This window comes from Chelmon rostratus, chromosome 13 (assembly GCF_017976325.1).
Source record: "Chelmon rostratus isolate fCheRos1 chromosome 13, fCheRos1.pri, whole genome shotgun sequence".
Lineage (NCBI taxonomy): Eukaryota > Metazoa > Chordata > Actinopteri > Chaetodontiformes > Chaetodontidae > Chelmon > Chelmon rostratus.
The window spans coordinates 14609856-14637743 of NC_055670.1; the positions used below are offsets into that span (position 1 = coordinate 14609856).

The window sequence follows — 27888 nt, forward strand, 5'->3', positions numbered from 1 at the left end:
GAACATTATCCTCTTTGTCACCGTGCAGTACGCTGGACTTGCCGAGAGGCACAAGAGCCCCTGCTTGATGTGATCTTGTGCTGACACTGGAAGGAGATCTCGAGGGCTGAGCTGCTTTTTGTGGGAAATACAAAAACAGCAGATTCCTTTTTGTCTCAAGGCAGAGTCAGGCAACAGTCTCATTTGCTCTAATGGTGCCCTGCTCCTGTGTACATGCTCTCCTCTTACGCCGGCTATGCCACGAGGACCTCTGAGTGTGAGCAACAAATCAGGCCATCTAACAGCAGGTCACTTTACTGCCGCAGCTCCGACACACACCAGCAGCCCTGGGAGCTCCTTACCCAATTTACCTTGCTTGGACACAAAAACTGTGGCATGCTACAGCGAAACTGCTCTCTAGCTTTTTGAAAAATACAATTCCACACTCTGAGGTGCAAACTCCATCTAACTCAGCAGAACAGAATTGGATACAGAGAAAATTAGGGAGAGAGTGGAAGCTGCAGGAAAATAACAACCCTGAAACAGACAGAAATGCTGAGCCAAAATAACATCCCTTATAAAAGTATGTAAATAAGCAGGCCGAGTGGTGAGAGGCACTGATTTGAATTGGGATTCATTGCATAGACAATATGTAGCACATGGCACACAGTGTACACAGCTGCTTCAGGCCAACAGGAGAGTGGCCTGAGAGGCCAGGGCCATGAAAGGCTGGTTTACAATGAAGGATCACTTCAAAAGAACTTGTCAACAATGGCAAGCCCATTTCAATCAGCCCTGCACGTAGATAATCAGCTAAAAATAAACATGTCCTCCTCCATCTCAGGCATCATTCACCAAACACTGGCAGTCCACGGGGCAGCCAATTTTCACATCAAAATAAAATATTTATGTTGGGAAATAAATGTCAAATGAGATCTAATTTAGCATGAAGACAGGCTAAAGGTCTTGCAGCTATCATCTTATACACGGAACCATCCTGATGGGACATCTGTCAGGTGTTTCGAGCTCCATTTTCATACGTCCCCTCTGAAAGGTCACCGGTAAAAGCTACTTAATGCTTCTTAAAACAATCTGCATGCACATTCATACAAGATCAACATCATAACAAGGAGCTCTGCGTTCATCCACTCTCACTGACAAAAACAAGGTGCAGAAAAAATACTCGGAGGCAACAAAGGTGCTTATTAAAGTCCAAACACGTCAATGAATCTACTTCACTTTCTAACAATGCTAATGAGAAACTACACCACTACACTGCAGCTAAAATGACCACCAGCTTCTACTCTAAGCCTAATTTGCACAAACCTGCTCACCTCAGGCCCTACAGCAGACGGGAGCTTAGAGAAAGTAATCAGTGGGACTGAAGTAGAGGCGTCTGGCGACCTCCAGACGTGTGTAGTTGTGGAGGATCCAGGCCTGTATGGGAGTGTTGTTACAGTACTCCACTGTGGGGCCGTAGGTGCCGTCCTCCAGACGGCTGATGGTCAGACATGATTGGGTGATGATGTGGAGGAAGGTGTGCTTCTGCGGCGAGCCGGGAATGAAAGGGACAGATGGTAGTGAAGGTAAGTCTGAGGGTCATCACTTACTGTTAAATGAATCCATCTGTTCTTCACAGCCAACTTTTCCCGCGTAATAAGAGGTGCTTTGTCAATGACAGTTAATACGAACAGAGAGGGTGTGTTGATTCTTTAAGGTGTTCAAAACCTGGACTTAACAGCTGACCTTTAAATAAAATGTGACAATTATGCTGCGTTATGATGAAATATTTCAAATAATCACAACCAAAGCCACAGGACGGAACAACCAATCAAAAAGGGGAAGCAAATATGAAAACAATCTGAAATTTCACATCAATAACTGATAGAAACATCCTTGAAATGAGGCGAATAATGTTGTTTAAACAGAGGTGAAAATAGTAAAAAGGAACATATTATTCTATACTATAAAAGATTAGAAGGGCAACACAAAGCAATTTTGCAACTGAAACTACTGATTTCAACAAGACAAACACAAACTTAATGTGTATGCGCAGTGGGAGATTTAAGGCAGGGTGCCATCCATGTTGTTAGCTAAATGACCAAAACGCATCTCCCTGGTTAACCTCCCATCCCCCCTCTCCATCCCCTGGTAGCAGAGAGAGTGCAGGGGCAGAGGGGTTGTTTATTTCAACATATTAGTCTACTCTGTCTGACTCATTGATCCTTTATCTGACTGAGGTTTGTGCAAGTTACAATCTGTGTGCCGCACCCTGGCTCTGAAATATCAGTAGAATAACTGTGCTGTATATTGATAAATCAATGGCACTGTCCGTGGTGCTGAAGTAGCGTACAGATTTGCAATTGCATCTTTTTCTCTTGGTATCACCCTTCAGTAAGTTTCATCTTGGATTTAAAATATACTCAATTCTCAACTCTACACAATATTGCAGTTTATATTGTCTATTAAACTCTATAGAGTAGTGTTACCTTCATAATCAAAGTGACAAGTAGCAACATGAAGTCAGAGAAGAGTGAGAGGATCATACAGACACACTGCTGCCTGTAGTATTCCTATATGATACAAATGTGTCAGCCATCTGATCTTTTGTAGAATAAAAATGTATTTCTGTCTTGTATGGATACTGACATACATTATTTGACTAATTTTTAGGATGTTTTGATCAATTATTGGAAATCTTCTCAGTAATTTGAAAAGGTTTGATATTTGGCTGATGTGTCTTTATGCAACGTTCATGTCATATAGGAGTTAGCGTATTTATGAGTATCCGACTTGCAAACAGTATTCGTGTCAACAAGCTGTAAATACAACCCTGATTCCAAAGAAGTTGGGACAAATGAGATCATTTGCTAATCCCTTTTGACATATACACAAGACAATATATTCAATGTTCTACCTCATCAACAATTTGTATAAATATCTGCTTATTCTGAATTTGATGCAGCAACACGTTTCAAACAACTTGGGACAGGAGCAACAAAACACCGGGAAAGTTGTGGAAAGCTCCAAAAACACCTGTTTGCAACATTCCAGAGGTAAACAGGTTGATTGGTAACAGGTGATAGTATTATGATTGGGTATGAAAGGAGCAAAGGCTCAGTTGTTAAAAAGCGAGGATGGATACATGATTGTATAAAGGACGTTACTACATGGACTCAGGAACACTTTGTAAAATTTAATTGCAAATGATTGTGTTTGACAGAGCATTCCACAACTTTTTTTGGAAACAAGGTTAATAACTGAGAAACTGAGGTTTAACAGCTCTGATATATCCAACTTGGCATTTAATCCTTCAGCAGTGCCTTAAAACAAAAGAAGAAGAATGTCACATCAACCAAAGTTCAATGTAATGAAACCTAAATTTAATGGACATGGTGTTATAAAGTCAAGGCACAGTGCTTTAATACTGACATGCCCGACTCTGTAATCAAGCCAGCATCTTGATGATGTGAAATGGGAATCTTTTATCTCTACCACCCATCCCACATGACATGAACACAATGTTAGCATAAAGATGTTGAAACTTCAGAATTCAACCTTTTCTTTCACATGAATCCATCTCCCAACGCACCTTTCCAGCAGGTGTGAATTAGATACCACTGAAGAACATAGTTTTAAATTTATCTTTATCAACTCTCATCTGGAAAACAACGGTAATGAAACTATTCACTAGTCTCTGCAACACTAACACAAACTTCACATGTATACCCAGTAGGCGATTTGAGGGAGGCTGCTGCCCCCTAGCAAATTGACTGAAATGCATCTCCCTGGTTAACCTCCCACCCCCCCTCTCCATCCCCAGGTAGCAGAGCGAGTGCAGGGGCAGAGGGGTTGTTTAGTTGAATATGTTAGTCTAGTCTGCCTGACTCATTGATCCTTTATCTGACTGAGGTTTGTGTAAGTTACAATCTTTGTCCCGCACCCTGGCACTGAAATATCAGTAGTCTAACTGTGCTATGTATTGAGAAATCAATGGCGCCCCCCCATGTCGGTTTCATCTTGGATCTATAATATTCTCTAAACTACATACTAGAATTACTCAATTATACACTACGTTGTAGCCTATGCACTCTATAGAGTAGCCTCACCTTCATGATTAAAGTGCCCAGTAGCAACGTGTAGTCGCAGAAGAGCGCGAGGATCATAGAGACACACTGCTGCCTGTAGTATTCCTATAATATTTCTATGATCATTCAGTAGCGCCTGTGCTGCTGAAAATACACCCCCAGACCAAACCACCTCTGTACAGTAACTGCTATATTAATAGTCAACACAGCTTATTTCTGGCTGAAACCGCAGAGCAGGTGAGACAGAAGGAAGGCTGTCTGTCACGGTTAGGGATGAATACAGCAGGAATATAGAAAAAGTCTGGTATTCCTGTGCAAGTGAAACTGATGACCAGATGAAATGTTAATGGCAATGTAGTCCAGGATTCAGCCCCTGTCTGTCACACATAGGCTAAAAATAACGTCGGCCACCGAGAACGGTGAAACCCCAACGCTGTTTACAACAGAGACCAGTCCTCTTTGTTTATGAATTATTCAATCTGTTCATATTAAGAATGCACCGAGAGAACAAAGAGTAATGAAAGGATTTCTCCTTGGGTTTGTTCACTGCTTGATGGAAAGGCCTCCAGGCTTCCTCACCTTGTCATATCTACATGTCAGCGATAGGACATCTCAATCACTGACAGTATGTATTCACTGCAGCCTTTTATAACCGTCTCATACTGCTTTTAAAAAAGAAATGAATATAAAAATAATATAAAAGATGCTTTGTGAGTTGTATAATCCATAATACTTTGAGTCCTGAGTCAACAGGGCTTGAGGAGAGTATTTTCGTTCTCCAGTGAGATTCAAAATGTCACTCTGTTTTCCTGCAACATCTGGTTCTGCGTTTGATTGAGCACTGAAATTGCAAGAATATCACAACCAGAATTATTGAGAAATGAGAGTCTGCTGTTTAACATGCAGTTTTTTTTTTTTTTTGCATATCATTTATCTAATCTTGCTTTTGATGCTACTACAAATGACTGAACTGTGACTCACTCACACATCTGTATGTTGTGTAAATTCAATGGTGTCTTCCCTGAGTGTATCTTACAGGCTATAGGCTCTGTAATGCACCACACAGCATAAAAACACAAAGAGATCAGGTTATTTGTTTTTCATCCTCTTCCACCATCACTGTTGCTTTGTTCTGATTTCTCAGACGCTCACTTTCAGCGACTGACTATCAGGTTTCAATCATGACCCGGCCGCTTGGTGTTTGATCGTTACGTGGCAGGTAGGGTAGATTAATGTTGGCTGTAAGCAACATTTTTTTCACCCCATTTATTTCAATGAGGGTAGATTTAGGAGCAAAAACACATCTCTGTATAATGCAATACAGTTCAACAGCACCACAAACTGCAGCCTCCGAAATGACCGTAAGGTTGAATCACCACTTCTCTAAAACTGTTTACAAAAGCTGAGCTTTGTAACCTTCATGAAAGGAGGATTTATTGCAGGACGGAGTGTATTTGCTTGGCTGAATTTTGTAAATAATTTATTTTTCAATGCATTAGTATCAAAATCCATTAAAGATTTGACTTCATTCCTCTACTAAAAAGGCTCCAGTTCACATTGAGATTAAAATGATCTATTCTAATAACTACTTACACTTCACAGTCAGGGTGTTACAGGATATCACAAAACTGCACAGGACTCAAACTACGGGGCAATTTTCTGGGAGCGGTGACTTGGAAAGCTTACCTCAAAATCATATTCCCACTTGCCAACATACTATGTGAAAGGAGAGAACATGAGAGGAGAGACACAGCTGCTGGCTGGAAAAAGCAACTCAGTTTCTACACTGCTCAAAAACTGACACACAGCGCCATCTGGTGGCAGCATGCAGACACTCAGTTTCCAGCCACATCCTCACTGTGTACCCACTGCTTAGCAAACTCCTCATGACGCAGACAATAACACAATCAGCACTTCATCAAAATCATTTAATGGCCTGTAATAACAGCCCGGTTACAATTATTGGGCTGCTTTGTGAAACACAGATCCTACCTCAGCATCGTACTCAAACATCTGATTGCCCTTCATGTGGTGACACTTGAGCATGACGACAGGTCCGTTGAGGCGGGAGACGTCCAGGCAGAGGTCGTCTGTCCTAATTTCTTTATCCGCTGTGTACGAGAACACCTGGAAACAAGATGTCTCGCTCAGAAAGGCCGACATTATTCATCATTTTGCATTCAAGAAATATAAACTGTGATTGTGTTTGGAAACGAAAGGATTCGTTTATTTTGATGGACAGACATTGTCTTCATGGTTTGTGTTGTGTTGTGAGCCAGATCCTGATAAGATACTTTCTACAGACAAAGTGTTTGATTCTTCTTTTTCATGTTTTGCCGTGACTACAGGTTTACACTGGGATTCTGGCTCATGTGTTGCAGTGACACACCACCCTAACTAGAGCTGTAGGCCAGAGGGAACAATAATCAGACTAAAACACGTTCAAATTAGTGCACAAACTGAACCTCAGCATGGAGCCAAATCAACAATGGACTTAGGAGCAAGAAAGAAAAGCTCTCTAACTTGAATTGTATTGAAAATCTGTGGATTGACTTGAAAGTTGGAAATTCACACACACTTTGCGCTCACCCTGACTGAACTGAGGCTTTCTAGCAAAGGCGAAATCCCAAAGCTCATGTATCCAAGATAAAGAAGAATCAAAGGCTCGGCCGCTTCAGTGTTAATCTGAAACAGCCTGATTCTGCATTCCATTTGCAGCCCTCAGAAAATACTTCTAAAAGTTCCCAGTTAGTGTTTTAAAGACAGAATCCAGACAACACATAATAAAAACGATATTTCAGTGTTTGCACGTCTTGCCCTCACCTGGTTTCCACCCATGCCGTGACAGTTGAAGAAGCCAACCTTCTCGTTCTCCTTTCTGCCCATGTTGTCCACACACTGGTTGGTCTCAACATTTCTGATCTACAGGCGGGAATTAAAAAGAATTACAAGTTACTTAAACTCTCATCTGAAATGATCCTTCAATGATCTTCACAACTCGGAACATGTGTTCTTGAATACAGTCGAATCTTCGCAAATCTGACGTGTTACATTGTCTTTCATTCAGTCAGGGTGTAATCCAAATAATGCATGTATTACTTTGCAGCCCTCCAGGTTGCATGTCCACACAGCAAAACAAATGTACTATTTTCAAAGCCAAACAGAAACCAGTCAGGTCCTGCTCAGGAGTTCTCATTAAATATTAATCGTCTTCTCTTCACCACTTCTTCCTGTAAGTGTTCCACTTCTTTATTTCTACTGTTTCAGTTTTATCCTGGGATCCTTTACCATTACGCAGATCTTTTATTATTATAGGATTCTTTTTTTTAATTTTGCTTTGCATGACACTGAAACAATTCACCTCTTAATGGACAGAAAATTATACTATTCTGAAAATCAATTTCTAGTATTTTTCATGTCTTTTCATTTATGAAAAGAAAAACAAATATCTTGGACAGTTTGTTGGCTAAAACAAGACATTTAAGGACATTACTTTGGACTCTGGGAAATTATAGAGCATTTTTGACTATTTTCTGACATTTTATAGGCAAAATTAGTTGACAGAATTTTGACCAGCAACTATTTTGATAACTGAATAATCATTTTAGTAGTAAACATTTGCAGGTTCCAGTTTCAAAAATATCCTTAATTTGTCATACATCATTGTAAACTGAATATATTTGGCTTTTGAGAAAAAAGAAGACCTTTAAAGATGCCCCCTGCAAACTGTAGTGGCCATTTTTCTCTGTTTTGAGAATTTTTACAGGCAAAATGATTATTCTGCAGATAAATTGATGATGAAAATACAAGTGAAGCTCTAAATATCTACAACAGATATTATTTGACCATGTTAATCTAAATCCTTGAAATGGAGAAACTTCCTGCTAGCAGAGCTTCCACTAACTTTACAGTCAACTCAGCTCTCTAATGAACCCATACGCTCACAGAGCTTAAGCTGAGCCGGCTCTATGTGTTGCCTAAGCAACTCAATATGCCTATCATGCAGGAACAGAACGTTCATAATTAAGTGATATAAGGCCTAATGGTTCCAGCTGTTAAAGAAAGGCTGACTGTGTGTTATGGAGGATGAGGATCCGTCAGGAGAAGGCTGGTTCGGAGGAAGATGGAGCTGAGGTGCTGCAGTGGCTAAAGAGAGAGAGAGAGAGCCAGCTTGTGCCGCAGCAGAGCAGCACGATGAAAAAAGTCCTTTCATCCTCAGCTGTGTGAATGTTGGAGGATTACAAGCTCATTTCACCATGAGTTCTTCAACTGACATTACTTCTAAATGGCCTCCGTCTATCGTGCAGACAGCACACTGCATGTCAGAGCTGACTTTACCCCAACGCTGCACTGCTGTCGACACGGAGCCACGGGCATCGAGAAGCGAATTCAGGTCACCTACAAAATAAATCTTTTTTTCTGTGCGAGACAGAACTAACTTATATAAGCAACTTGAATTTGTAAACTATTGTAAACGATGAATGATGAATATTCTCACGCTTTAGCTGCAAATGATCCCACAGTTCCTACAATCCCCTCTCTAATCTGTAAAGGAACCACTTTGTATGTTCTGCCTCTGCCTCTTAAAGTAAGCATCTGATGAAATATGTCTCCTGTTTTTTACAGATTTCTGCTGGCTAACAGTTTAAAACCCTGTCTGAGAGAGATTCTGACTGATATTTGCCCGTTTTCTGTGTTTTAAAATTAATTTTTGTAGACATGAGCCTTATCTCACCTACCCAGCATTCATAGTGTAACTGTGTAAACATATGCCTGGGATCAATACTGACTGCACCAACATTCCCTTGTTTGTTTATCATGCACGTTCAATACGAGCAGCTGAGGCTGTTTGTTTTTATCTCGTTTCGTTCAGCCTTTGCTGGATCCTGAGATTTTCTGATTTATCTCGCAGCAATATTGTCTTTCTGAAAACACGACCCAGGAGCTACAGCACAAGGACATATCTGCCTGAACGCAGAGCGAGGCAGAAATATGTCACTACAAACTGAATTTGAAGGCTTCATATTTGAATTTGACTTGCTCAACGTGAATAACTGCATTAAAAACTGCATCTGAGCAGCATAATTTCAACTTGAATTTATTAGTTTAAACTTAATTTATTTATCAAACTTGAATCTGAAAGGAATATTATGAAATTGAATTAATTTGCTCTGAAACTGGATTCGATCCTCACTCATCATCAGCTGTCTGTACATACGTCCACATTCAATTCTCACAATTTAATTTCAGCTCACTGAGACACACATCCGGTCTCATACCATGTACCAAAAAACACTTTTGTTTCCATTCCTTTATGGCTAACTGTAACTTGAAGAAGGTGATGAAGAAGAACAACAAGAACAAGAAGAAACTGTGAAATCTTCTGAGATGGTTTTACTGTGATAATCTCATACATTGTAGCGCTAATCTGGTCGTTGAGGAAGAGCAATCGAGTGCAGATTCACAGAACTCCTCCTTTTTCGGGGGGCAGCCGCGGCCTAGAGGTTGGAAAAGCGGCTTGTGATCGGAAGGCCAGACCGGCAAAAAAATTTGGGTGAGGTGGAGTATCCCCTCCCCCTCCATTAGCCAGCTGATGTGCCCTTGAGCAAGGCACTTAACCCCCAATATGCTCCTGAATGCAGCCCACTTCTCCTGTGTGTTTCACTGCATGTTGCATGTTGCATGTGTGTGTGTTTCAATCAGTGATGGGTTAAATGCAGAGAAGTAATTTCCCAGTTTGGGATTAATAAAGTAAATCAACTTAAACTTTTCCTTTATCTTTATTCAAGAGCGCGGTTTTTAAATCTGACAATGTGACTCAATGATTTCACTTTCCGATTTTGTAAAGCTTTTCCTCTAAACCCTGCATTCGCACTCACTTTACTTCTCAGAGCTTCCCTTAAGGGCAGTTACTCGTAATTCACTTCCACTCCTGCTCTCTATGCTCTAAAGTAAAGCGGTCGCCCCTACAACGAGGCAGGGATCATTTCATTGGTCAGCACTACACCCGGCATTCCATTGGCTGATTTTCACAGGGTCATTGCACAACAAACCTGAGAGCAGGTTTCTTGTGCAATGAATACAGCTTACAGAAGAAGCCTGAGTGTGAGGAGAAGGGTTGAAGCTCTGAGTGCAAGCATAGAGTCTGAGCAGAAGCAGAGCGAATCTAAGCACGAGCAGCGGCTATCTGAGGGCGGGGCAGGGCTTTTTTACAAAATCTGAATGTAGAATCAATAAGACAGAGACTCAAATTGAAAAGACAGCGCTCCCGCATAAAGATAGGAGAGAAGGAGTTCCGTGAATCTGCACTCGATTGCTCTTCCTCAGTGACCGGATGTGTGTCTGAGTGAGCTAAAATTTAATTGTGAGAACTGATATAGTGAGTTGAATTTTCGGCAAGGATCAAATACAGATTCAAAGAATTCATTTTTATAATACTACATTCAGTTTCAAGCTTATAGGAATCCACTTCCAAATTAGCAAAATCAATTACAAATTATGCCGTTCACACTCAGTTTTATAATGCAATTATTCAAATTGAGCAATTCAAATTGAAATATATATGACTCAAATTCAGTTTGTTGTGACGCTTATTTCTGCCTATAGCGGCGCATCTGCTGATATTATGTGAGATCAGAGTATGAGAAAGCTCATACTTCACCAAGTGAGTAGTATCTTCTTGGGATCTGGGAGTCTGGGTAGACGTTCTCTAGATACCAGGAAAACGGTTTGCACTGCAAGGCCTCGCGGAGGGCTTTACGGGAAGAAACGTCTCCGTAGTCCACCCGCATCACACCTGCACACAAAATGCCAAGACAAGGATTCAGCCATATGCATCACTGAACATCACTCAGTATTTACTTTTTTTGTTTGTTTTCTTGCACCACCTAGACTAAACACCAGAGGGACCCTTTATTAAAAGAAAAACACCTTATAATCCTACCTGGAAATATGGGCTATGTGGGTGGTCATGGAAGGATTTTCTATTTATTAATGCATGAATAACCTAATTCTGCAAGGAGGGCATGTGAGGAAACTAAGTCAAATCCCACTTATACACACATTTATACGTTAAAGGTAACGCATCTCCTTCAGAGATGCACAAATGCAACAATTGCTGGAATATTGTGTGCCATGATGTGTGTTATTTTAGCCAAATGGGAACTGCATCATGTATCAGCAGATGCAGATCGATGCAACTGAGGACTGAGGAAGGATTAGACAGCGACTGGGCACAGACACTTACAAACACATTAGGCAGATGGTTTCTCCCCAGAGCGCCTCGTAGCTTGCATGTAGATAGATCCATTGGGGTAGTTTATCATGAAAGCGCATGATTGCAATAAGGGAAAATAGAATACAATTTTCAAAAACCAGCCAACATGTAAGACTTACAGCACTAATTATCCATCAAACAGGAGCCAGACAATGCAAATAGCACGGTCTTATATGCCGGCGTCTTACGCTTGTGTGAAATAGAAATTTCAAGTTGGCAGATAAAAGCTGTGCCGCTGAAGGCCACTCTTCCTCCCCTGGCTCTCCATTTCCCCTTTCTCTCTCTGTAGGGTCTGAGCATCACATGTTGCAGATGATGAATAGCCTCTTTGATCTTGAAATCACCAGAGTGGAGGAGGGGACGAGGAGGGGAACGCACTTTTAATAGGATCACTAGATGCCACTCCCAAATTCAGCCTGAGCAACATACTGTGCTGCTTTGTGCCAATAAGTGAGGTCTGGCAGCAGCGTGGCCCAGATCATTCTCCCTAATGTCCTGGAGGAAGAGACGGTCTCTGTGGGGCCACAATGCGCAGAAAGGCTCATCCATCACAGCTCTGTCTGCACACCTGCCTCCACACAATCCTGCCTGACTGAGTGGAGGAGAAGGTCACAATTTGTGCCATAAGAAAGGCAGATTACGGATGATCCCTCATAGGTTGGCTGGCATCTAAAACACTTAACCAGAGATTTCCAAGACACTGCTGTCTACTAAAGGGTAATCACATTACTAAGTCGACAGATGGAGGGGTACTCATCTCTCAATCTGCACCGTCATATTGCTCCGGTTTGTCTGTGTGCGTTTTAACTCTGTTGGAGATCATCTTTGACAAATTTCTGAACCCAATTTTCGGAGGAGCACTAAAAATGTGTCGGCAAGTGGGAAATAATTAATCTCAGTTTGGAGATGACAAAAGCTGCATTAAATTTCAGCGCAAGACAGAGCAAAAGGAGAACGTCTTAAACGAGCAAAATAAAGTACCATGAAAGAGAATAAAGGAATAAAAGAGGGTAGACAAGTCTTCCCTTTTCACATCAATTTGCTAAATGTAATATCAGCGAGCACACAAGCAGCACGGACAGTTCGTGAGGACTGTTCATATCTGCTTTTGAACGGCGGCGCGTAATGAATAAAACATGTATTAAAATCCAGACTGAACTTTACATTCCCTGCAACTTTTAAAACATGCAGAATTCATGCCATTTTAGCATAGTCCTCAACATGTGATCCTGCTGTTCCAGCAGCGGAAACGTGCAGTCAGACAGTAGCTCTGTACCTGGTGATATGATATAGAAGAAATCTTTGAAGTCGTCCATCCACACTTCAGCCAGGCGCCTGTTGTTCTTGTTGATGACTTGGCCCGTTCCTCCAGGGAAGCTGTACGGGGTGGCCTTCCGGAAAACATGGCCCACGTGCGAACATGTTACGATTTCCAACGAGCCACCGCACTGCCAGATCTGCGGACACACGCAGACAATGTAGATTTATACAGCAAGTGGCATGACTGCAGGGAAATACAGTCAATACAAGCACAATTACCACCCCACCAGTCAAGCTGCATTTAAATCCATGTCTGTACGTCTCTATATTTATATATATACATATATATCTTTGAATCTGCATGACAGCAGCTTTATACCAGCAGACAGACAAACACAGTCATATCATTCACAGCGTCGCTTGCATGTTTTCTTATTCAACAACAGAGATTTACAACCTCTCATTTCCTTTTTGAACCTGAATCTCATCGTCCAGAAGAGCAGGAGGGCAATAAAAGCTGGACTTTATTTAGAACATTTCCCCTCCTCACTGCTGCCTGCTCCCTTTCAGCAATAAACACGTTTTATTGTCATTTCCATTCATGTGAAGCTGCAAATCAATCGCTGTGCGATGGGAAGCGCACTTTGATGTGAGAAATAATCACATCCTTTCCTTGTTTTACGCTGAAACAGTAGAAATAGATACAAGTATTTTCAAATGTTAGGAGGCATTCTAATCACAATGTGGATTACTAAATAAAGAATTTACAAGTGAATTATTGATAAACGTTGGGAGGCAACTACATCTCTTGTCACATGCTTCTCCAAGATTCCTCTTCCTTTTCATATTTTTCTTGAATGTCTGTCCTTGAATCTAAAGCGGAAGGCATTCAAGAAAAAGGTGGAGGCGAGGGTGATGTGGATGCAGTACGGGGAGGCTGCGTGTGACCACTGACATCAGCTGACATGATAGCATCATGACTGCATCCTCCCCTTCCGGTCTGTCACTCACTCTAAAAGACATTTCCAGGTTCTCTCCGCCCCAGATATCCATGCCTGGATCGTAGCTTCCTATTTCTTCAAAGTATGTTTTGTCTATAGAGAATAATCCTCCAGCCATGGTGGGAGTCCTGCAAGAGACACAAACAATTAAGACAAAAAAACAAAAAAAAAAATCCTTTTCTCCTAATGCTGTATTTATTAGTATCTTAGTGGAACTCTGAGGAACATTCAGAATTTAATAAAAGACCAATTTGTTTGACGATTTGAAACAAAGCCTTAGAGAGGTAATTACTTCTATCTTTTAATTCATTCTATGTTAAAGTCGGTCCTTAATTAAGGATATTGTTTGTTGCTGGGAGTGATTTGCATAGGGATGACAAATTGTGCCTAGTTTTGCGTAGCCAAAAGAAAAAGCAGACTTTCTATTTCTTTATTAAATGAGCTGCTTCATATTTAGACTTCAACAGAGCAAAACCGCACGATCAGGATGCTATTTAGGAAGCTGTTTGCATCAGAGGAAAAAGATCTATTATTATCTGTAGTTAAAAATGGCACTTTTCAGAAAGGAGGTCTTGTGAGGAATGTAACTATCCATTCATTCTTCTCTGTAACCTGCTGCCATCATGCAAAAACCCATTCTCAGCTTCGGTGAGAGACTGAGAATCTGTTACAACCTACCTAAAGTGTCCCTTCACCTGTTTTGTGCAATTTTATCTCCTCTCTGTTAATTCTGAATCAAAAGACATTACACATACAGTAGTGGAGCATCAGACGCACACTCGCCTGGAAGATCCAGATTTAGCTTCAGAATTTCAGCTTAGTGTACCTGACAGGAAGCGTCCTGTCCCCCTTGCGTCGATCCATCTCCCGCTGGGGGACGGGGTACCAGCGGAAGTTCAGCTTCCAGTTGAATCCACCATAGGTCATATCTGAGCCTGCCATGTATTCAAACGTCTCGTCGCTGATGACATCGATGATAGGGCACACCACAGCTGTCCTGAGAGACACCAAACATACAGTTTGATCGTCAATGCTAAAACACCTAAAATATATATGAGGGGAGGTGTGGAGACGTATTTTTTTCACAACCTACATGAACTACCAGGTCACTTATATTACTGATTAATGGGCACATTTAATGGAAAATCATAATGGAAAGAAAAACTGGAGGATTTGCAATCAGCTGAGTGTTCACTTTCTGATCAATAGTTAAGTCAATGACAAGTCAAAGAATAGATCATCATCAAATGTCTTGTTTGTCTGACAAACAGTCCAAAACCCCCAAATATTCAATGTACAATGACATATAACAGAGTAGAGCAGCAGGTCGTCACATTTCAGAGGCTGGAAGCAGAGAATATTACATATTTTGGTTGATTGATTAATCAATTATCAAAACTGCTGCTAATTCATCATCTGCTTGACTAATTGCTTAATTGACTACTTCATTCTTTGTAGACAACACCATATTGCATGATGAAGTTGAGATGCTCTTGCATCGATCAAAATAAAAAAAACACACTGCTACTAGAATAGTTATGACAATACTACTGGTTTTGTTTGTAAGCAAAATATTTTGCAGCAGGTTGTTATCTTAACCAAAACACAAATATATATGAGCAAAATGCATGTCTGTTCTTTTCCATGGTGCATGAGACCATGACAGAGGTCCAATAAGCATTTTTATTCACTTTTGCACCAGAAATATTTAAATATATTTTATTTACAGAATTTAAAGAGTAATTGTACAACCGTGGTTCCAGAAAAGTTCAGAAGAAAACAAAATGCAGTCATTTACAAACAAACTATGTTTACTGATAACAGTTTTACGAAGTGTTCCCGAGCCCATGTAGTAACATCCTTCATACAATCATGTGTTCACAAAGTGGTGAACCTCGCTCCATCCTCGCTTGTGAACCACTGAGCCTTTCCAGGATAATTCATACCAATCATGATACTATCACCTGTTACCAATCAACCTGTTTACCTGTGGGATGATCCAAACAGGTGTTTTTGGAGCGTTCCACAATTTTCCCAGTCTTTTGTTGTTTCTGTAACAACTTGTTTGAAATACGTTGCTGAATCAAATTCAGAATAAGCAGATATTTAAGGATTAGCAAATGATCACACTCAGTTTTATTTATGTTTTACACAGCGTCCCAACTTTTCTGTAATCGGGGTAATAATAATATCAAGAATCCTGTAATTACAACCTTGATAATGAGTTTTTTTTTTCAGATGAAATGCGCAGCAGTGGAACACGGTTAACTGCGGCGAACATCAGCTTGATGTTTTATACATGATTTTGAACACACTCTCCGTACAATCAACAGGGGACAGAATGTAAAAACCACCGTCCTGCTGTCGAGCAGCCCTCTCAGCCCTCCTGTAACAACCTGTATCATCAATCATGTGGACACAGTTTCCTGCACCATCTCATCAGTCTGCACCCATACTTAAAGACACCAATACATCTGCAGCAGCATTCAGTAAAAGTGTAATGGCTCCATAATATAATATTCTGAGTCATGTGATACTGATTTCTTCCTGGGGGAAAATGAATGTGTCTGACCTCAGATAAGAGATGGATCGCACGAGATCCATCATTATCAATCCATCCATCTGTTCATGTCACTCTCACAGAGGCAGATTCGTTTTCAAAGAGCAAGCTAAAGCATGAAACAATAGCGTAATGCCCCGATAAATAAAAGCAAGTGAAGAAACACCTTCTCACTTTAAATTAACACATTTGTCTCAATTGTACAAACACTAAGCTGAAGATCTGCTGTCACAACAAGGACAAGAAAACCCATCTCCTGCAGCCGGGCCACCAAACATGCATCTGGCCCCTGCCCACTTTAATCTCGACTTCGCCGGCGTCTGCGAACACCAGTTGTTGCAGAGTTAACACAAAAACAGAGCTACGGTAATTGGAGCTAGGTTTTCCTCTGAGGCAGCAGCAGAAGCAGACGATGCAAAATGATTATCCTCTCCTATCAGCAGCGTCAGGCTCGAGCAGTGGATTCATAACTGGGGGTTTGCTGTCCCATCAATATTCAGACAGAGCTTTGGCTCGAGCGCCCGGTGATGCAACGTCAGAGAAACATGATAATACCAGCATATTAGAGCGTGTTTCTGGACTGAAAAAGAGCCGCAATTAAAATGACTGACGGTGAGAAGCTCGTTAGCAGAGTCCATTCATTATTTAAAGATTACCATTTGAAGCATTCGGTGCGGTCGGTTTCATGCTCTTACCGGTCTTCTTTGATGCGTGCCAGCAGGGGCTCAAGCCAGCCGACAGTACACTCGCAGTGAGCGTCCAGGAAGGTGATGACCTGGCCTTTGGTGGCGGCGGCCCCCCTCAGCCTGGCTCTGATGAGACCTGAACGCTGCTCCATCCTCAGGATCCTCACTGGCACCTCCAAAGACCGCACATAGTTCTCCAGCTTCTTCTTCAGGAAGTCTGAAACCAAACAACAGACACATTTCAGCTGTGGGGTTTAACTCAAGAGACCTGAAAGAATTGGTCAAACAGAAAATGCATTCTTAATTCATTTTGAAAATCAATTAATTAATCAATTAATGTTGTGGCTCCAGCTTTTCAGGTGTGATCAGATATGATGAGTATTTGTTTTCTTAGTCTAAACTGAATATCTTTGGCTTTTTGGACTGTCAAAAGAAGAAATTTAAATACACTGAATTGAACATATTTCAGACCAAAAGATTAATCTGTTAATCAAGAATATAATTAGAAGATTAATGAACAAAAGCAATTGTTAGTTGCAGCCCTGCATCTCAATTTAGTTTGTGTATTTATTGTTCTCTCAGTTCATCCAGTTTAAAATACTTTATTGGTCTCTGAAGGGGCCGTTCAAGGCAAGCGGGTGTGCAAACAGAAGTGCCTGTAGACAATTAATTTACACACATAAAAAAACTAATCTAATAATACAAATTTAAAACACGCACACAAGGATGAGGATGAGGTCAAAGTGCAGGTTTGTCAGTCTATAAGTAAGGTAAACTGTTGTAAAGAGTAAATATTGACTCCCCAAATCCCAGCTACCATAATAAATAGCTGCATTGCATTAATTGTGTGCTGAGCCTGGTTCGGCCTGGTTGTGTCCCACATTGTTCACACCGATCATCATCCTACTAGAGTTCAATACGTACATCCTGTATCCTTGACTACAGAGTTAAAGCTGCCTCTCAGTCAGACACCGTGTCGGATACCTGGAATATCTAAGCTGCTTGTTACTTAGAGAGTAGACGACCAACCTCGCTCGCTGGCGTCGTCGACGAGCACGATCTCCACGAGCAGGTGTCTGGGCGAGCGGTTGATGACGCTGTGAACGGTCCGCAGCAGCGTGCTCCACGCCTCGTTGTGAAACACGATGACAATGCTGGTGTTCGGCAGGTCATCGGGGTACACCTTGGTCTTACAGCTGATGGAGCAATAAAGAAATCAGTAAAGCAGAACTTTCTATGATGCCCGTACTTTAAACATACTGACAACCTGCTAATTGCTATGAGGACTCATAAATATCTATATCAAATTATGAGGTATTTTAGAATTAATTATAAAGCCAAGTGTCATTTAAGGTAAAGCAGAAATTGTTTTATCAATAATTTGAGTCAACTGTGTCTTTAGAGTTTCTTGGGGAAAAAATGACATGAGTGAAATTCAAATGTCCTCAATTCATTGGCTGTTGTGAGCAACTAAGCAAATAAATAAAACAAATAAATTTTACAGTGTTTTGTGTGTTGTTCTTCTATAGATTTAATGCTATCTTTTCATGAAAATTACCACTTACAGTGACTTATAACAACTTGTATTATATCTACCTACACCTCAGGAATTTCATTACTTCACTTAAAGCACCCAGTGACCACTCAGAATAATTTCTGTTCACATTTTAATGCATTAAACAGTGGCTATTATGTGTCATAAAATTATTATAATGTATCCGACTGAGGAGAAACCTATGGACTCACTGACCTGAGCCAGCATACAGTACTCTATATTTAGTACATATATATTTTTAACTTCCACCGACCGTCAACATTTTACCTTAACGTTATCTCTTACTCCTGTTAGAATGCAGCATTTCACTGCATGAACTGTGTCTTTTTATGTGCATTTTGATGTTCTTACATGTACTGTATTGTATCTCCAATGAGCCACACATCAGTGAAAGACTTTCATTGTTGCCGCTGCTGCATTGCATTGTCATTGCTGGACCATAAAGTTTTTGAATCTTGAATTACAACTATGACAATACATCTTTACATCATCCCACTAATCTGATTGCTATAATAACTCTAACTGAAGTATAACAGTGTGTTTGTTGTTTTGTAAAAAGAATAAAATATTTGGTCACACAGAAATCCTTTTATCAGGTAGAATCACAAATATTTGCTGTGCTTCTCAAATGTTTAATAGTTTAATTGAACACTGATTTTATGGTCAATTGTCACTCTTGCTAAATTTCTAGACAAAATGCTCATTAATATTTAAAAAAAGTAAGTGATTAATTGAAAATCAAATCACTAGTAGCAGCTAAATGAAACTTAAATGGCTAAAACCTGAACATAATCATGTGCTATGTGCTTAAACCTAAACCTGAAACACACCCAGTCTAAATTTGGTCTAACACTACAGTGATGCTTTAAACTGCAGTCGCAGAGGTTCTCCACGCCTGCAGCCCATTACATTGCATGAGAGGAGAATCCGAGTGTGTCCTGTTGCTATCCAATGCTGCCGTCAGTGCAAAAACATTGTCATATGAGATTTACTGACAAATACCTCCAGAAAGAGAGCAGAAAAAGTAAAACCAGTGTTGACAGCCATGTCAGCGTGTCCTTGGCTTGACGGGACGTCTGTCACAGTCAAACAGGGAGAATGTGGCAAACTGTAGTGGATGATGTTGAATAAAGAATGAGCTGCGTGACAGAAGTGGAGGAGGTGGACGGCCGGGCCAGGAGGGGGGGTAGCGGGAGGTGACGGAGGGTGAAAGAAGCCATCGGAGCAGACAGCATTGCCGGTTCGGTCCTGTCTATTCAAAGTGACAGCGCTGACTGACACAACTAGGCCAAGAGGTTGCCTTCAAGACAAAATGTTATTGCCCTTCAGAGGCAGCGACTGACAATTTTGCGTGGCTCTGGGTAATTTTCACCACACGGTTGGTGAAATTCTGCAAGGCTAAGGTGTGTTCTGTAATAAAGCTGCTGCAATATTTATACTGAGAGAAGTATGGAGCCATAACGGACAGAAAACTGGAGGAGCTGCAATCAGCTGAATGTTCCCTTTTCCGAGTAATATAGGTCTTCTTTTGCACTACGCAGGCAAATTGATCTTTATAGTTGCATCTCCACACTGCAAAAAGTCTCGACTTGGCGTTTTCTCGCTATAGACATGAATAGCGTAAAAAGACTGTGGAACGTAGGTGTGAAGAGAAGACGTTCTCATGGCCTATTTCTCACAATCTATCCGACTGGCGGGGCCGTCGCCATCCACTTAATGAAAGTGCTGAGGAGAACTTGTGTTCAGCCGGAATATTTAAACATGAATCACTTAGATAATGTCTCCACGAGAGACGAATGCCGGCGCGTGTCAGCAGCCTGAGACGAATGTGCTCATGTTTCACACAAATTGCTCCTTGGATCTTCATTAAGTGCTCAAGTGGATCTTGAGTGACAGTAAACAAAACCCTACTCCCACTCAAATGTCAGGCCTAATGTACACACTTCAGGGATCTGATGGATTCTGCAGTGAAACAGTGGCCATGATTAGAGATGTCTTTTCACATTAGCTGCAGTTATTAATACCAATAAAATCCGATGGACTCAACAGTTTAAAAGTGATTTTAATCACCAGATTGACTTTGCTTTGATAGTTCAGAGCATTTCATCTGCAGAAACAGTCACTGTCTGACTGGCTCTTTGGACAAGAGAAAGAATCCCTGCTGCTTTGCTGACCCATCGAACACATTTGTCTCAATACTGGAACAGTTTCTAGCCAACCAGGCATGAAGGTCTGCAGACATTAAGGAGTGAAAAAAAAACAACAATAATGAAATACACAAGATGAAATGTCAGCTTTTTGATAAAGAACCCAGGGCACCTTGCAATGTGTGATGGGCATCAAAGGCAGGTTTGTAGTCAGCGGAGGAGCAAGGTGAGGACATGTGTTATGCTGTTCTGTTGCAAAGTGGATGTGTGTGTGTGTGTGTGTGTAGGTGTTAAAGGGTCAGTTGTGTGATTCACAGCATGCATCTGGAAGACACCCAAGCTTACGCACCCATCCAGCCTCACGTCCGGCAGACTCCTGTTGAGCGCAATCATGTCGCTGGCCATCAGATTGAACTGGTTAATCTTAAAGAGCTCCTTCATTTTCTCCTGGTCGTCCTTGGGGATGTTCACTGCCTTGCCCATCTCCCCCGGTCCCTCGTGGCTCCGAGATATCACCGCTGGAACATTACAGAGGCAAAACAAGGATATCTGATGAGAAATCAGACCCATTATTGGGGCTTTTCTCACAGTAAGTAAAAGAGAAATTAAGGTCAAAGTGCTGTAAAATGAATGACTTTGTATATACAGTCTAATCTTGATAAGGAAACAATATGAAAAGAACTACTACGATATAAAGGCCCACTAAATTACAAATGCTCCACATCTCCTCCATAAAAGGAACTGAGAGTAATGAGTACTGACTGACCTTGCTGACCCCCGTCTGTTGGCTGTGTGCCCTGTTCTAACCAGTGGGGGGAAAAAAAGAGTTGTGGTGGTTTTTCAAGAACTAACAGCGCAGAAGTTGAATGAATATATTTTAAATGTTATACTGGTTTGACTGAAAGTGAAGCTTCAGTGAAGTTGGGAAATTGTGTAAAGCATAAATGAAACCAGAATAAAACCATTTACAAACGAACTGTGTTCCCCAACAACAAAGTGCTCCTGAGCCCACGCAGTAATGAATCAACCTGTTTACCTGTAGAATGATCCAAACGGGTGTTTTTGGAGCGTTCCACAACTTTCCTAGTCTTTTGTTGCTCCTGTCCCAACTTGTTTAAAATGTGTTGCTGCATCAAATTCAGAATAAGGAGATATTTACAAAAATCAATGCAGCTGATGAGGTGAAGCATGAAGTGTATTATCTTTGTACTGTTTTCAATTGAGTGTATGTCAAAAAGAATTAGAAAATTATTATTAGCATCCAAACTTTTTTGGAGTCGAGGTTTGTTAGAAATCTACTTCTTTGATCATATCTATTAATACATAAGCTTCTGTTCTGAGAAAAAAAGTGTGTCTATAATTGTTTCTAATCTAAAAAGAGTCCATGACAAAAGGAATTAACAAACTATTGATTGTCTATTGAAAGCATTGGGCCATATACAAATTCTGTAGTGGACGTCACAGACGCAGGGTTTAATATCTGCCTCTTACAGCTGAGGAGAGCACAGCAAAGCGTGCTCGTTGCATCACTGTACACTCGGGAAAGTGTCATTTCTATACTGGCAAAAAGCAGCTCATGTACAGGCAGAAGGCATACAGGATGTGCAGGAATGAAGAGTGTGTCGTATTCCCCTTTATAACACTTAACAACACTGCACATACAGAGAATCTGGTCTCACTTGCACAGGCTGGGAAAAAATATGCTTCCTCACACATCGGTGAATGTGAAAAAGACGTTTAATACAGACGATGCTGGCGCTCTGCTTAAGCGCTCTCCTGGTTGCTGTGGCTCGGGCTGAGTGGGTATTAAGCACTGCACACTGGCAGCTATATTTAATTTTAATTTAATCTATTAGGAGGTTTTGAATTCAGAGATTTGGGAGAACGTTTTAATAGATGAAAAAGGAGCATGAAGGCAAAATCCTTTCTAGAATTACCACAGTCGTCTTTGCTGTGTGCTCCTACAATCAAATGCCTGCACAACAGCAGCACTGCTGTTGTTGGTGCTACACCGAGCCAGCTCCCTTCACCAAAAGGTAAATAACCTTCTATGGATTTATCACTGTCCTCTCTCTCTCACTCATAATAATCTCAGAGCAAAGGCAGTGATTTCCATGAAAGGGGGACACACAGTTCACATTAGCTGCAAGGCCTCAGGTTAAGAGGATTCCCTACGACCCCTCGTGGAGCCGGGCTGGTGTCTGCCGGATTGTTAACCTCAACTGATCCGGCTCTTTTCTATACGCCGCTGCTGACAGTCTCCATTTAGACACTGGCTTAAATCTGATGGAAACCGCTCGAGAGCTGAGCTGGATGATTGAACAAAATGTCCATCAAACACATGCTCAGCCTCGTCAATCCATCAGTTTATCGGCCTGGATAAACGCAGCTCATGACTTTTCAGGAAAAATCCAGCAAACCATTAACACCAGTCTGGGCTGCGTGGACTTGGTTTGCCTTCACCACAACAACTAATCATATAGATTATTGCAAAAATGAAAAATGATATTTATGTCAGCCTTACTGAATAATGAGTGGAACAGCACTTTCAGACGTGAACAACCACAGAGAGCAGAATACTTTGTGAATTCTGTAGGAGACAGTCCTCAGGCCTTGAAATAACAAGGCAAACTGTCAGTCCCTGTTCCCACTGCATTTCTGCTCTCTCTGTTGCAACGTGAATGTTACGAAATAATCCAACAAATTAATATTTTTCAAGCATGGATAAACCTATATGTGATACAATAGTGAAATGTTGCTGACTTCAGCAGAATAATATGGTGTAAATCGGCATGAATTTGCAAAAGTTAACGAGATGTTTTCCATTTGTGCCAAAGTACATCTGAGTCAAAACTGCAGACGAAACTGGAGCTTTTTCCAACCAATTCTCTTTATTTCTTCATTTTGCATACCTCTCAAACTCTTTATCTACGCTAACATTAGCTGCGTGGCTCTAGCGATTGCAACGTTGGTCCATCGGCCAGACTACCAGCCTGAAATATCTCAATGATTACATTTAACACCTAATTAGCCAATATTAGCATGCTAACACATTAAGTTAAGATGGTGAACATTATAAATAGCTTTTATTACTGTGAGCTTGTTAGCATTCTTACATTAGCATTTCGCTCCATGGCCAGAGATGCTAACATGGCTATAAAATCTTTTTCTAGTGTTTTGGGGTTTCAGGGTGTTGGTATAAATGGGGTAAATCAAGGATGTCCTACCTGCAAGGTTTTGTTTTCAAGCCTTTATCCTCATTATTGTTTATTTTACATAGTATTTGCAATCCAAATGTCAGCATATTTACGCTGTATTAAACAGCCAGTTATTGTTCTCATAAAAGCTTATTTTCACGTTTGAATTAATGTATGGCTTTTACGTGTTTGCCACATGCACAAGTTAACAACTTGGTTCCCTCAAGACTCTAAATGATCATTTTTCACCCCCTGCACTTTCAGAGTTCTCCGTCTATGAAATTATACGAACAGATCGAGTATTAAGTCTAAAAACATTGAGACACACAAATATGGCTTTGCTTAGCGACACACAGATCAGAGAAGCCTTTGGAAACAAACCCTCGGTGGTATTTTCAAGCCCTCCTGACACAGAGCACTCATTATAAAAGATGACCGCGATCATCTGGGAAGAAAACAGTGGCTCTGTGTGTCCTTGGGTCAATCAATCTAATTCAATGTCCCTGCCTGCAGCGTCAGCCCAAGCAATTACAGTGAAAAGGTTCCCTCACATTCACAGGTAATGAGTGTTCTGAGACACGATCACTCATATTTCAGTGCTGAATAAAAATAAACTGTCACATGTCTCACTGTCTACCTGTCCGTTATATGAATTACAACTCCAGCCTCTCTAATTCCACACGTCGTATATGCTAACCTTCTCTATGCTGTGCTCATTATTGGAATGTCTTGCGAGAGCTCAGCTGGACTCTTTGATGCCTGTTTGCAAGATTCCTCCAGTCAAGGACGCTAATCTACATGCAGATTGTCCTCCAGCTCTTTTCATTCTCATCTGCTTTGCAGGAAAAGGTCTGCGTGGTGGTGCACATTTGGAGGCTCTATCACGAGCTTGATGCATTCCTTTTCCTCCACAGTTTTACCTTCACCTCTTCTCTCTGTGGTTCCACTCTGCTTCCTGCCTGTCAGTCTGACCCAGCTGGTGCTGCATTAAACAGTGGCATGCAAACGTCTGGGCCAAAATTTCTGCTACTGTGAATAGTTAAGTGAGTGAGTGGAAGATGGATTAATCTCCAAAAAGGCATAAAGATGAAACATCAAAATTTTAAGCAAGACAAGTGTATTATTTTTGTTTTGTACAATTAGTGTTTTGGCACCCCAAGAGATTTGAGCTCTCAAAAAACTTTAACCAACTCGGACCTTAATTAGCTTGTTAGTGATATGGCTTTCAGAATCATCGTTAGGAAAGGCCAAGTGATGCAAATCTCACAGCTTTATAAATACTCTGAGTCCTCAAACCTTGCCCCAACAGTCAGCAGACATACCCTCCTTGAAGCAGCTGTACAGCACTCTGAAAATTATAACAGATGCCCACAAAGTAGGAGAGGCTATAAGAAGATAGCAAAGCATTTTCAGGTAGCCGTTCCCTCAGTTTGCAATGTAATTAAGAAATGGCATTTAACAGGAACAGTGGAGGTCAAGTTGAGCCCTGGAAGACCAAGAAAACTTTCAGAGAGAACTGCTTGTAGGATTGCCGTAGAGGCAAATCAAACCCCCGTTCGACTGCAAAAGAAATTCATTCAAGATTTAGCAGACTGCAGTGATGGTGCCCTGTTCTACTGTGCAGGGAAGCCTGCACTAATATGACTTTCACTGAAGAGTCATCACAAGAAAACCTTTCCTGTGTCCCCACCACAAAATCAGAAGCATCACAAGTTTGCAAAGGAACATCTATACGAGCCTGATGCATTTTACAAACAAGTCCTGTGGACTGATGAAGATAAAAAAAAATAACTTTTGGAAACAATGAGGAAAGTTATGTTTTGAGAAAAAAGGGTGCAGAATTTGGTGGAAAGAACACCTCTCCAACTGTCAAGCATGGGGGTGGACCGATCATGCTTTGGGCTTGTGTCACAGCCAGTGGCAGGGGGGAACATTTCACTGGTAGAGGGAGGAATGGATTCAGTTAAATACCAGCAGATTCTGGAAGCAAATATCACACCACCTGTAAAAAAGCTGAAGATGAGGAAGAGGATGGTCTCTACAACAGGATAATGATCCTAAACACACCTCAGAATCCACAATGGACTACATCAAAAGGCACAAGCTGAGGGTTTTGCCATGGCCCTCACAGTCCCCCGACCTAAACACCATCGAAAATCTGTGGGCGTACCTCAAAAGAGCAGTGCATGCAAGTAGAAGCCTTTCGCAAGGAAGAATGGGAAAAATCACCCAAACAAGAACTGAAAGACTCTTAGCTGGCTACAAAAAGTGTTTACAAGCTTTGATACTTGCCACAGGGGATGTTACTAAGCACTGACCATGCAAGGTGCCCAAACCTTTACTTCAGGCCTTTTTCCTTTTATGTTACTTTGAGAGTCTAAAAGATGGAAATAAAAAAAAGCAATCTGGCTTAAAATATTAAAGAAATGTGTCATCTTTAACTTTATGCTGTTTGGAAATCAGGTCATGCTGCTGTATATCAGAGAGATTAATTTGTCTAAGCATGAAAAATAAGTGAAATCCTGCTAGAAATGGTATACTTGATAAATCAAATAATTTCAAGCTGCAACGATTTGCCAATCAAAAGAAAACTAATTACTTAAATGTCAAACATTTGCTGGTTCCAGCTACTTAAAAGTAAGGATTTGCTGCTGTTCTTTGTCATTTATTTTGGACTGTTGGTTGGACAAAAGAAGCTATTTGAAGATGCCACCTTGGGCTCTGGGAAATAGTGATGAGCATTTTTCATAGTTTTGACAGTTTGAAGACTAAATGATTCATCGATTCATCGTGAAAATACTCAAAAGATTTACTGACTATGAAAATAATCGCTAGTTGCAACCCTAAAATAAATAGGTGTTTTTGGTTATCTCACCATTATCATGACATTCTCCAGGTTGTCATTGATTTTTGAATGTATAAGCTTCGACACCTACGGAGGAGCAAAACTGCCGCTGAAGCCTACCGAAGTCCAATGTAACATGTCCAGATTGTACAATAATGTATGTATATATGCAACACTAAACATAGATGCAGTGATTCACAGCAGAGGTGCATCACAATCCATAAGTGAAAGCGCCAACCGTCACTGAACTACATTATATTTTCAGACATATCATGTGTGCAACACAGCTTTGCTTTGCGATGCTCGGCCTTGAACTTGGTGGAAATCTCATTAAGGCTCACAGAGGCTGTTAACTGTCTCACACTAGGTCTCCACAAATCTCTGTCCAGTGATGGATGGTTCAGCCAGTTTAAAACATGCACTCTTGGATGGAGCACAAAGAACAAAAAGATCTCAATTCAGTCACCCACCAACTCCAAGAAGGAACAAAACAGAAAGTTTGGTTGATGAGTTTATCTAAAGCTGTGTCTCCACATGTGTAGAGAAAATAACAATGATGATGTGAAGATTTATCTCACATTTTTATACAAACTGTCTGCATGGGGTTTGAAACCCATTCAATGAAAATCACACATTAAGTAATGGGAAGTGTGTATTCCAGTGTTTTTGGGGCTTGACCAAAATAATAAGAAAATCAGCCATTTGTCTCTGCCAAGTCCTCCAACTTTATGGAAGTGCAATACCTAATTAGCTATAATGTGGTGCAGAGAAATGCACATATTCATGCTGTAGACAAGAACCTGTGGTTACAGGGGTCTATGAATCATCCTTTCCTTTATATATTAACAAACAGCACCACTCAAAATAGCTTTACCGTAGTTTGTCAAGCAAACGTACAAACATAACGGACAGGAGCTGAGGTGAGGGGTGGCTGCTCCTATCAGGACTTTAAAGCAGGTCATTATCAACCTGGAAATGAGCAGGGTGGGATCATCGCTGTCCAAAATGAAAGTAGAAACTGACTGTCATCATGCAGCTTTTATTTTATTACTGTTATTCAGTGGTTTTAGTTTCCATCTTGCATATTATATTGTCTTTATTTTCATCCTCATTCAACCTTATTTTTACTAGCACTATCAAGTGGGCTTTATTCTCCATCTTATTTACATTAATTTCTATCCTTATCATGTTAATTCTCTCTTTTCCATGTGAAGTACTTGGTCCATGCGATTTCCTTGTTGAAAAGCACAATTTCTGCCATCTTTAACTTTATTTTGTCTCTACTATTCAGTGG

At 40.9% G+C, this 27888-nt stretch overlaps 1 protein-coding gene across 2 annotated transcripts in view; it reads right to left on the minus strand.

Annotated features, from left to right (window-relative positions):
• Positions 1-27888, minus strand: part of galnt13 (UDP-N-acetyl-alpha-D-galactosamine:polypeptide N-acetylgalactosaminyltransferase 13) — a 37115-nt gene that overhangs the window by 6133 nt on the left and 3094 nt on the right. Inside the window, exons 2-11 of one of the 2 annotated variants that reach the window (XM_041950915.1) lie at positions 20902-21070; positions 17880-18046; positions 16860-17067; positions 14431-14601; positions 13615-13732; positions 12620-12800; positions 10724-10863; positions 6891-6989; positions 6060-6194; positions 1314-1524 (exon numbers count right to left, since the gene is read on the minus strand). In XM_041950915.1, the coding sequence (XP_041806849.1) occupies positions 1339-1524; positions 6060-6194; positions 6891-6989; positions 10724-10863; positions 12620-12800; positions 13615-13732; positions 14431-14601; positions 16860-17067; positions 17880-18046; positions 20902-21070 (1574 nt within the window). In that variant the 3' untranslated portion in view covers positions 1314-1338. The remainder of the gene's footprint in view (positions 1-1313; positions 1525-6059; positions 6195-6890; positions 6990-10723; positions 10864-12619; positions 12801-13614; positions 13733-14430; positions 14602-16859; positions 17068-17879; positions 18047-20901; positions 21071-27888) is intronic. The other variant, XM_041950916.1, reaches the window with a different exon arrangement.